At 38.9% G+C, this 12,083-nt stretch overlaps 1 protein-coding gene across 3 annotated transcripts in view; it reads right to left on the bottom strand.

Annotated features, from left to right (window-relative positions):
* The window catches only part of SMARCA1 (SWI/SNF related, matrix associated, actin dependent regulator of chromatin, subfamily a, member 1), a 66,010-nt gene that overhangs the window by 23,310 nt on the left and 30,617 nt on the right, over positions 1-12,083 (bottom strand). For all 3 annotated transcript variants that reach the window (XM_037908332.2, XM_043522050.1, XM_043522051.1), the window contains exons 10-18: positions 9,506-9,615; positions 8,303-8,529; positions 7,074-7,195; positions 6,311-6,463; positions 4,244-4,376; positions 3,533-3,681; positions 2,552-2,671; positions 430-540; positions 162-275 (exon numbers count right to left, since the gene is read on the bottom strand). In XM_037908332.2, the coding sequence (XP_037764260.1) occupies positions 162-275; positions 430-540; positions 2,552-2,671; positions 3,533-3,681; positions 4,244-4,376; positions 6,311-6,463; positions 7,074-7,195; positions 8,303-8,529; positions 9,506-9,615 (1,239 nt within the window). The remainder of the gene's footprint in view (positions 1-161; positions 276-429; positions 541-2,551; positions 2,672-3,532; positions 3,682-4,243; positions 4,377-6,310; positions 6,464-7,073; positions 7,196-8,302; positions 8,530-9,505; positions 9,616-12,083) is intronic.

Raw genomic sequence — 12,083 nt, 5'->3', positions numbered from 1 at the left:
CAAATACAAGATTGCTAGAAAGCCTCTAAATTACCTATTAACATGACTTTAGTACTTTCATTTGCCTTAAAAATTTAGCAATTCTCACTATTACAACAAATCTGGATACACTGATGCTAATATATTTAATTCATTTGAAATAAAAGAAAAGTCATTATTACCTTATAGCCTATAGTCTTGCGATAATAAAGAATTTCTTTTTCCAGAAGCTCAAACAATCGTGGTGGAAAAAACTGGAAATCTTGAATGTTTGGCTGTTTGGGGGGTCGTGGAGCCTTTAAAAATACATATATATTATCGTTACACAATTTTCTATTACTTTCAGTTTCCATTGTCCAGACAGTAGCAATGTTTTACACTGTAAAACACATATTGATTTTACTACAAGTTGAAAAGAGTGGTACAGATTAAAAATCGATATTCTTTTACCTTGGGAACTTTTGGTTCACTAACACGCAGGGCTTCTCTAAAATATGCATCCACTGCATAGTTTGCTTTGCGCTCTCGTTTTGGAGGCTCTATCCATTCCATCATACTCAGCTACACACAAACAAACAAATGAAACAGTTTAAATAACTCCAGATATCTTCCTGAAATCACAAAAAAGCAATTAGTCAGTTTGGGTTGAACTAATTAAGATAGTGTCCACCGATAGATGAAAAGTATTTCTATTGTGAGCATTAGTTAAAGCTTATGGTTCAACAGAATTCATGCTACTACAAGGTTCATTACTAAGAGACAAATTCTGATGAAAGCATTTTAAACAAACATACAAAGAGGATTTCACAGGGATATGGAGGTGGGGAAGAATAGGTAAGTAGCCATGTGGAGAAGACAAGGGATGTGGCCCTTCATTCCACCACTGCCTCTGCCAAGACATGCTAAAAAATCTACATGGAGGGCTGTACCTATGCTCTACTTCTGGGCCTACTTTTACCTCTGGCAGCATTACTCATGCACATGCTATATTCTAAGCAGTAGTAGCTACTGAATGGAAATTTGCCAGAAACACCACAGATATCCAGCGGATAATGCCATATACTAAGGCTACAGCTCAACTCCACCCACTATTATCTGATACACCACAGAACATAGAGAAGAGAGGTGACAATGTTGTGCTGGCTTTGCTCCCCTCCCTGTGAGTTTTAAGGGACTTTCCAGCAGACACTGTTATTTATCCCCACTGCATATGCAACTGAGAGCACGACAGAACCTTATATTAGCAAGGTGCATTTTTCTACCATATTTTCAAAAAGTTGTCAACACGGCTTCAAAGAGATCTGAAATATTAATTACCATTTTAGGCTCTGAACCTTCAATGACATCTGCCTGGACAGACTCCTGCACTTTTACAAAGCTCCACCAACGTCAGTGAAGCTCTGTGAGAAGGCAAGATTCTACCCATACCGACATCTTTGCAGTACCAGAGCCTCAGGCTGCATTCAAGAATTTGTTAGTGTATATCTCCAAATATCTATCATGGCCAAGCTCTTCAGTAATCACCAGTTTTGGCAACAAATGTGTTTGACAATGGTGAATTAACCGTAATCATACAAACAGGTTCTACAAGATCAATACCACAATTGGTACTGGTTGAGCTGCCTTGTTCCAATTCAGAATAGAAGATACTATCAGGAGTAAAATATAATGCTGAAAAGATTTCCAAAATGGTTTCCCCCATCTCCACTGTTTGGATTTGAAGGTAAGCAAGGAAGCTTAAAGGTGAGAATAAATATATGACATTATTCAACCATGGGAAGAAACTGCCTTGCTATAAAAATATATTTCCTTTGGAGCATAATTTAAATAAGTCAAGGGCCCTTATTTTTGGTTCCTGCTAAGGAGCACTCAACAAAATTCGGTAAGGGGGCACAAAGGTGGCGCAAAGCCACCTCAGTCTCATACCCAACCTGCACCGGATGCCTAAAGAGGCTGTTAACAACAGATGGGGTTTGTGGAGGTGCAGGGAAAACTTTGGTCACCAGCCACAAGGAGGGAAGTGGCATCAGAGCTGCTACAGCAGCTCCACACACCACTGGACAATACCCTTATCCTGGGGTGATCCTCTTGTAGCCAGCTAAGCAGTTGCCGGAAACCTATACACCACTGGAGTGGTGCAAAACCACCCTAATGCCAGGGAGAATCTGGCCCATGTTCTTTTGAAGTCAATTGGTGTAATTTTTATCTCAGTTACACAGGAATAAAACCAATGTAACTCCAAAGACTTCCAAGAAGAATGAGGCATAATAGTTTTGCCTTAGTCAGATCTACAAGATTTGGGCAATAGCAGCTTTCATCTTCTGCAATGGACGTTTGTAAAGAATAAGTTTTTTGATAGATGAACCTGATCAATTTTTTTTATTTTTAATAGTACCATAGATAAAGCAAAATTTTAGAAGAGCAAAGTAAAAATTTAAGTGAATTCCTAGCCTCTTATTTACAGCTATGGCACTCCTAATGAAATGTTTTTATGCTTGTGAAAATCTGATTCACTCATCACAATTGTAATTAAAGTAAACACATTGCTACATGTACAAGAAAACAAAGTCACCTTTTGTTTTTCTCTATAATCTTCACCTTCAAAGTTGTATAAACTCATCTCTGTGTCCATAGTGAAGTTCCTTAAAGAGCTCTCTCCCATTTTTTGCAAACGTTCATTCATTTCAGCTGTCTAAAATAAGGCACAGAGATAAAGTTACCTTTATCAACACGTCTGAGATACTCTAAATTCTGTGTTAAGTTTCTAAAAAAAAAAAAAAAAAAATCAGCATCACTCAGTTAAGTTTTCTCCCTTCTTTTTTACTTTCATGCATATTAGTACTCATCTTTCATGAGTAGAAGTACCCATCTCCTTCATTAGGATCTGAAGCACACCTTTTATTCCAGTCCTTTGCTCTCGTGCACTGAGACTTCCTATTAAGCTAAGTTTAGAATGCTGTTATGATGTGCCCCAACATCTCCTATACATTATGCTGGTACCAAATAATTTCAACAAAATTTATGTACAACTCTTCTGAGCTGAAAAGGTTGTTCATTAGCCCACTAAGCTACCTACTGCCATATATAGTTTCAAAAAGCTCTTACATCTATGAAAAACCTGTCATAGGATTTCTGACCAAAAGTTTAACAATACTCACTTCTAAAAGCTTATTTAATGAAACAACAGCGCTAAAACTAACATTTTATTAATTTTTTTGGACTTGAAAAAAATAACTGCTGCTTTTGGGAGACCTTAAAAAATAAACAACTTATGAAATATTAGATTGTAACATATTCAGGTAACTTACTGAGAAGCAGGAAATGAGAGCACAACTAAACAGACCTATCGCTTTTTCCCTTCCAAGATGTTTCCTATTATATAGGAGAAGCGGCAGATAGCTACTAGTTCAATAAATTCAAATTTTGTCAGATTTTTTTTTTTTTTTTGTGGATGACCAACAAAACAAAATTTACAATTTAAACAGGTTTGGTGATTCCTAACTCTTTTCTTTTACAATTATGTTCCAAATTCCAAATGAAACTATGCTCTCACCTTCTTTTCACCTCTTTCTAAAATAGTGGTAATATCTTCCTCTGTCAGTTCACTGTCCTTGGAAGCAAAAACATGTGTGGCTCCATGCCGGATCATCTGCAGCATTTCATCTTTTGCTAGTTTGTTAGACTGCTGATCTATGAGTCTTCCTAGAATTAGAAATACATTGAATGCTTTAAACCAAAAAGGTTAACCTTTCCCATGCCAAGCCCAACCTGAAACACCCTTTCCATCTAGTGAGGATCAGCTTCCCATTTAGCAACACAGGAAGGACAGGGGAGTCGCACACTGAGCTTCAACTGAAATTGCAATGCAATTTTACAGTTCAATATATTACAGAAATGTAAATAAATACAGTACCTGCTGAACTGTAACTGACATGGAACGCATCTTTTTTTATAGCATGCATATTCAGAGAAGCACCATTCAATAGCTACTTTGCTTTTACTAATTCAGTTTCTTAGGAGTAGGTGCTCTGTCCTGCACTCTTTACTCAGGCAAAACTCCCATTAATGTCAAAGAAAGCTCCATCTGAGTAAGAAGTGAAGAATCAGGCCTTTAAATGAATGCTTGCTATTTTAGGTTCAATTAATATTCCACTATTACAGACATAGGGCCTGATTCTTCAGTGCCTTGCATTTTGTATGGTGAACTCTGTGCAAAGTGAAAGAACCAAATTCTGTCCTCAGATGTGTATATAGTATTTGATACCTTGCTGTATAACTATAGAGTCCAGTCTCAGTTTTATCTCAGCTCTTTCTACGATCCTGTCTTCAACAGTATTGTCAGTGATAAGTCGGAATACACGAACTGGCTTCTTTTGACCAATACGGTGCGCACGATCCTAAACAAAAAATAAAATAAAAAACCCCTTAGGTAACAGGAACATAGCAGCAATTTGGCTGAAATATCTTAGCACAAACACCAGAAGAAACTGTCTAACTTCAAATTATTCTAGACTATTTTCTTGGCTTCCTACTTACTATTGAATAAGTATTATGTTTACACAACTGATTTTTTTTTTAAAAGCACTATTACTGTAATATTTCTACATACTGGGAAAGATTCTGACTGATCTCAGATACACCAGTGTAAATCTAGAGCAAATGAACGTAAATCCAGAGTAATTCTGATTTCAATCAGTGTACCTGAGTATTGTATTGTATCTAATCTAGCAAATATTGTGGTGATTCAATAGAGAAAATTTACACACCACAAACAAATATGACAAGAAAACAAATATGAAGGAATTTGTTCTTCTGTTCGATTTTAAAAAAATCTGCTTTCTAATGGTCCATAAGTCATTGGTACAAGAATTCTGGATTGTGTTACACTAAATCCCTGATACTGAGAGCTGTTCAATATTTTTTTATTTTTCCCCAAATGCAGAAAAGGGTTGCAATAAATAATAAATTAGAGCATCATACAATACAATAGAAAAATGGCAAATCCCAACTCCCAACGCCAGAGAGATTTAGACATGGTTTTTCTACTTGTGGTTAAATAGTAGAGTGATTAGAGAACTTACAAATACCTATGATAGACTAACATAATAATTCTTTGTTCCATTGTAATATTTTACATTTGATTCGTTTTAATGCCTCCATCTCCAGCTCTTATGCTGTCCTGCATAATACTAATATAGCAGCCTTCTTCCTAAAAAAAATCTCAGAATACCTCACAAACGATGCAAACGTTGCACCACAGAAATTTAGCCTACATCTGCAGCACAATGTAGTAGTCAACATGCTTCACAACAACATGGTGAAAAAGATATTTTCATTAAGGACACCACAACAAAATCATATAGACAGCGCTATATGATCTTTAACTTCCATGTGAAACAAACTAGAGGCCTTGGTTGTAATATATCACCCAAAAGAGGATAACTTTTTTTAAGATCAGGCTTGATCTTTTTTCCACTGATAAGATTATTCCTGGATATCTTTGTGTCCCTATACAGGGGTGGGGCACAACCCAACTGGGTAATAGCGGATCTACCCTAGCCTAGTGCACCTATAGTACTATGTTCCCAGAAAGGGCAAAAAGAGGCCGTGCTGTCCTAGAACAGAGGTAAATGCTTCACTGCACCCTGTAAAAAAGTGGCGGAGATGTTGGTCCAGCACGTGATTTTCCTGGAACACAAGTCAGAATTCTGGCTAAGCCTCTTCTGATGTGGCTCGAAGCCAATCTGCCCCTAAAATTGTATATGCCTTTCATCCTTTATGGAGAAGTGTTTTTACAGTCATCGAATTTTGCATTTACTGGAATGACTATTGTCAGTGTTTGTGGGGCAAAACAATACTGCTGTACTATGGTGAGGAAAGTAATTTATGAGATACAATTTCAGTATTTTTTCTTAGATGGATATTTTTGGAGGGCAAGGAATTTGCCATTTCTTCCATAATTCAGGTTACAACAACATTTTCATCAAACTGCACACTTTTTGGAATTATCTATAAATACTAAAGCGGAAAACTCTGCAAATAGCCATTTTTACAGGAGAAGATTATTTTTCCAAAACTGCGCTTTCGAACCAGAATGAGGATTTAAGGGTTCCCCCTCCCTTTTGTTAATAGGTACTTGAAAATGGCATAACTCAACATGGAACTTGTTTTTCTTCCCCCCCAACCCCCCCTTTAATCCACTTTAACAAATCTGTAACGCTGGAAAAGTACTACCACTATATTCCTTCATAAGCCTTTGAGTTCTATCATATGTATTATTTTATATGGATAACTGGGCGGGGACCTTGAGATGCATTAAAAGATTACTCACCATAGCCTGCAGATCCACTTGTGGATTCCAGTCTGAATCATAGAGAATAACCACATCAGCAGTTGCCAGATTAATCCCCAGACCTCCTGCCCTGGTACTGAGCATAAAAATGAATTTGCTACTGTTGGGAGCATTAAAGGTGTCTATTGCTTCCTAAAAGAAAATAGAAACTCATTAAGATAGCAGAATCCTCAAATAAATGATTTTATTAGTGACTTTCTTTGGTGTCTATATACTATACCAACAACTCTAAAAGGCCAGGTTTGCATAGGCAAGCCAAATAATTTCTCAGTCAATATAATGAAATGTTTCATCATCATAAAAAAGTAAAGCCCCACAAGTCCTACACTGTGGCCCTGACCTTGCAATTTACAATAGACAAGCACACCACTACACACAGACGGAGCCAGAAAAGTCAGCAGGGCTCTGCACAGCCACAATAGCCTACTGCATACTGTAAAATTATAGGATTTTGAACTACATTCCCAACCAATTATTGTAAGTATGTACATCAGGTTACCTATTCATTTTCAGCCCACTTTTCTATTTTTCTAAAAGTTAAACATATTCAGAGTATATTAATATTTCCTCAGATTTTCCAAAAAAAAAAAGAGTTAATAGTACTGTAGCAGACCTTACATTTGTCCTTAGGCAAATCTAGAGACTTTACTTTCAAATTGCATGCAGGTATCCAATGACAGGGTTTGCCCAACTCCAAATAACTAGCTTAAATAATGAAGCAGTCCTTGCTAACACATCTCACCTCTCTTTCTTCATGAGGCGTCTGTCCATCTAGTCGGCAGTACTCATAACCACGCCACATGCAATAATCCTCCAAAATATCCAGTAAGCGGGTCATCTGACTAAAAATGAGAACTCTGGAGCCTGACAGATTGGTACAGAAAACAAAGTAATTTTAATATAAATCTTATCACAGAACCAAACAGGAATAGGTTAAGTGCACAGAAAGAATTAATGTGAAATACAGTACCAGGTTTACATAATATTCCTCCCTAACTGATGATCAGTTTATTCAAACGGTTCTATTTTTTTTTTTTTTTTTGGTAAGTTTATTGTTCAGTAATTGATTTTAAACTCCTATTATGCAATTTTTTCAATAAGGGTCATTTTTACAACAGTATCCGGATAGCAACTGAAGAAATAAAAGAACATTCTTAAAGACTGTAACAGAAACACTAGATCCCCCATACAAGAACCATTTTTCAAAAAAAAGATGGAGATCACTAGTCCCCGTTCCCCCCCCCTCCCCCATGTATGCACTGTGGTAAATTTAAGGTTTGTTTGGGGTTTTTTAAATAGGGCTTCTATCAAAAACTTAAAATGCATTAAATTCTACATTCTCTGCCCCACATATTGTACCGACATTCCATCAGTTAAGTGATGTTTTTTAATCAGAAAAATATCAGGTGGCAAAAACATACAGCACAACAGCACACAAAATTCCATTGTCAATATATGTAAAAGCAGTGGTGGAAGAGACCCATTATGTTTGGAGCTTGAACAAAATCTAATACACAGAAGTTTATTCAAGCCTACTACGACTCCAGCCAGTCTATGCAACCACAAACACCAGCACTCTGAACAGGACCTGGCTCTCCAATTCTTGTCAACTCCCATGGAAGCCTATTGGCCTACAAGCCATATCAAACATTAACCTGACAGGTGGTCAGAAAGTCTGGTCTCTCCTGACATATCCCCTTCTCATCTCCCAAACTTCCCGGCTCTTCATGGCTTCCTATTCCACTCTTATTTTTCTTAACTATTTTCATTTCTTTCCCTCCCATCTTACCCCTCTTCATCATTTCCTAACTGTGAAGTTCTCCCTTCCTCTATGCCTTGCCTGCCACTTAGAAACTCCACAAAACCCTTTTAGTTTGTAACAAATACGACTTTGTAAGTGGGAATAAACTGAGCCATTTTATTTGTTATTAATACTATTCATACAGCTACTGTCCTATAGCTTCCACTCACCCTGTTCTTTGAGTTTTGCCAGCAGTTTATCCAGAGCTACCATTTTACCACTGTTATTGACAAGATGCATGTCAGTAGTATAAGGAGGTCCAGGTTCAGCACCATCAAATAGGTATGGATGGTTGCAGCACTTTCGCAACTGCATCAAAATATTCAACAGCCGCATCTTATCCATTTTCCCAGCGGAATTTAGAATGTCAATATCTTTCATCAGGATCCTTGTATACCTGAAGTTTTACAGGCAATAAATAAGAAGTTTACAGCCTCTAGTTTGTGCACATTTAAAACACAAGTAAATCTCTAAAACGTCCTGGGGTTGCTACGCTTTTTTGTTTTTGTTTGTTTTTTTAAGCTGGATAATGACAACATCCACTGTTACATTATGTAGGATTTGACAAAAATTAGAAGGGACATAAATTCTTATGCTCCAGTATGTAAGTCAACATCTGACTAAAAAAAGTTCCCCATACAAACAGGTTATTCCATAATTATTAGCCATGAGGTTTCTTTCATTTCTTCTGAGGCACCCAGTTAAGGCCACTGTCTGTCAGCTTTTGGATTAGATGGACAACTGGGTCTGATCTTGAGAAATTCCTGTTTTCCCATCACTATGTTTGAAAGCTACATAAAAAGAAATGGATGAAAAACTTTTTAAAAAAAAAAAACCAAAAATAACCAAAACCCTTTCTCCATTTCACACCTCTGCACAATTGCATCATGCTTCTATTTTAGATCTAGTTCTACTCCGGTTACTGTAAATACACTTTTGGCAGGTACTGGGGAAAAACATTAATGTAAGCTGCCCCCTAAAAGAAGGACAGGAGAATCAAGTCAGCATGTTAGCACATAATTAAGATAAGCCCACTGTGCATCAACAAAAGAGTGAAACTGACTAGACACACTTTATTAAATGCACAATTTAAAAAAAAAAAAAAAAAACCTTGACAAAAATAGAGAAAAAAACAATTTTTCTCTAGTTCCTTTTAGTTTCAGTAATATTGTGTTTTCTTTTTTAACTAGCAGATACAAATATTTCTGGTGGAAATGTGCTTTTCTAATTAACCAAGTCCCTTTATATGCTGACCGTACCTGTGGTAGAGACATGGCTACAAAAAATAAAAGAAAAATATACTGAGTCTGATATAAAGTACTCTATTATTAGTTATAATTTAGAGCAATTTTACATTAACATAAATAACTCACCATTCTCTCTGCATTTTACTGAGCCCAAGGTAAATCTTTACTTCCTTTTTCGGAGGCAAGCTCTTTTCTACTTCAGCTTTTATACGACGTAACAAAAAAGGCTTCAAAACCTACAAAATAAGATGTCTGTGCAAACTATTTATAAATACAAGACTGCTTCAAATGGGAGATTAATTGGCTTGATCCTGCAGCATTTGCTCAGCTCAAATTCTGAGCAACTCACATTGCTCCCACAGTGACCCCATCAGACCGGCTCTGATGCAGCCTCTGTCTGAGTAAAAAAATTAAGCTGTCCACTGGGTTCCAACAGCTAGCTAAGTTCATGCAGGGAGTGGGAAGGACTTTAGAAAGGGTGCTGTAGAGTTTCCCAGAGGTACTTATTCAGAAAGCTGCCACCTACATGCTCCCTATGACATTTAGGCCAGCTAATGTGGAGCAGATGACTGTCCTATCTCTCCACAGAGCAGCAAAGTGGGAACCATCCCTCCTATATCTTCAGAGATAACTTAATCACCACAAAAAGTATAGAAGCACAGGTGCTAACTGTCTTAAGAAATGCTGTTGAGCAGAAGAGAGAGCTACATCAAAGTCATTTCTATAGGCCTCTCTGGATCAAGTTGTTAGGCCTGGTCTACACTACGAGTTTGTGTCTGATTGAGCAGCATTAAATCAAATTAACCCTGCACCCGTCCACACAACGAAGCCATTTTTTTTCAACATAAAAGACTCTTAAAACCGATTTCGGTACCCCTCCCCAACGAGGGGATTAGCGCTGAAATCGACATCGCCGTTTCGAATTAGGGTTAATGTGGATGCAATTCGAAGGTATTGGCCTCCAGGAGCTATCCCACAGTGCACATGACCACTTTGGACAGCACTCTGAACTCGGATGCACTGGCCAGGTGTACAGGAAAAGCCCCGGGAACTTCTGAATCTCGTTTCCTGTTTGGCCAGGCGAGCTCATCAGCACAGGTGACCATGCAGTCCCAGAATCAAAAAGAGCTCCAGCATGGACTGAACGGGAGGTACTGGATCTGACTGCTGTATGGGGAGAGGAATCCGTGCTATCAGAACTACATTCCAAAAGACGAAATGCCAAAACATTTCAAAAAAATCTCCAAGGCCATGAGGTACAGAGACTACAGCAGGGACGCAACACAGTGCCACGTGAAACTTAAGGAGCTCAGACAAGAGTACCAGAAAACCAAAGAATCAAACGGATGCTCCAGGACAGAGCCCCAGACATGCTGCTTCTACGCTGAGCTGCACGCAATCCTATGGGGGGCCGCCACCACTACCCCACCCCTGTCTGTGGGCTCCGATGATGGGGTACTCTCCACCATGCCTGAGGATTTTGTGGACAGGAAAGATGAGGAGGAGGACAAGCTTGAGGAGAGCACACAGCACACCTTTCTCCCCAACAGCCAGGATGTTTTTATCACCCTGACTGAAATACCCTCCCAACCCAACGAAGCCGGAGAAGGGACCTCTGGTGAGTGTACCTTTTTAAATACAATACATGTTATAAAAGCAAGAGTTTTTTAATTATTAAGTAGCCCTGAGGACTTGGGATGCATTCGTGGCCAGTACAGATACTGGAAAAGTCTGTTAACGTGTCATAGAATCATAGAATATCAGGGTTGGAAGGGACCTCAGGAGGTCATCTAGTCCAACCCCCTGCTCAAAGCAGGACCAATCCCCAATTAAATCATCCCAGCCAGAGCTTTGTCAAGCCTGACCTTAAAAATATGTAAGGAAGGAGATTCCACCACCTCCCTAGGTAATGCATTCCAGTGTTTCACCACCCTCCTAGTGAAAAAGCTTTTCCTAATATCCAACCTAAACCTCCCCCACTGCAACTTGAGACCATTACTCCTTGTTCTGTCATCTGCTACCACTGAGAACAGTCAAGAGTCATCCTCTTTGGAACCCCCTTTCAGGTAGTTGAAAGCAGCTATCAAAATCCCCCCTCATTCTTCTCTTCCGCAGACTAAACAATCCCAGTTCCCTCAGCCTCTCTTCATAAGTCATGTGTTCCAGTCCCCTAATCATTTTTGTTGCCCTCCGCTGGACTCTTTCCAATTTTTCCACATCCTTCTTGTAGTGTGGGGCCCAAAACTGGACACAGTACTCCGGATGAGGCCTCACCAGTGTTGAAGAGAGGGAAACGATCACGTCCCTCGATCTGCTGGCAATGCCCCTACTTATACATCCCAAAATGCCATTGGCCTTCTTGGCAACAAGGGCACACTGTTAACTCATATGCAACTTCTCGTCCACTGTAACCCCTAGGTCCTTTTCTGCAGAACTGCTTCCGAACCATTCGGTCCCTAGTCTGTAGCGGTGCATGGGATTCTTCCGTCCTAAGTGCAGGACTCTGCACTCGTCCTTGTTGAACCTCATCAGATTTCTTTTGGCCCAATCCTCCAATTTGTCTAGGTCCCTCTGTATCCTATCCCTATCCTCCAGCGTATCTACCTCTCCTCCCAGTTTAGTGTCATCTGCAAACTCGCTGAGGGTGCAATCCACACCATCCTCCAGATCGTTTATGAAGATATTGAACAAAACCGGCCCCAGG

This window comes from Chelonia mydas, chromosome 9 (genome assembly GCF_015237465.2).
Source record: "Chelonia mydas isolate rCheMyd1 chromosome 9, rCheMyd1.pri.v2, whole genome shotgun sequence".
NCBI classification, from domain to species: Eukaryota; Metazoa; Chordata; order Testudines; family Cheloniidae; genus Chelonia; species Chelonia mydas.
Note: the sequence above shows the minus strand (reverse complement) of the source record. Positions and strands in the feature narration are given on the sequence as shown.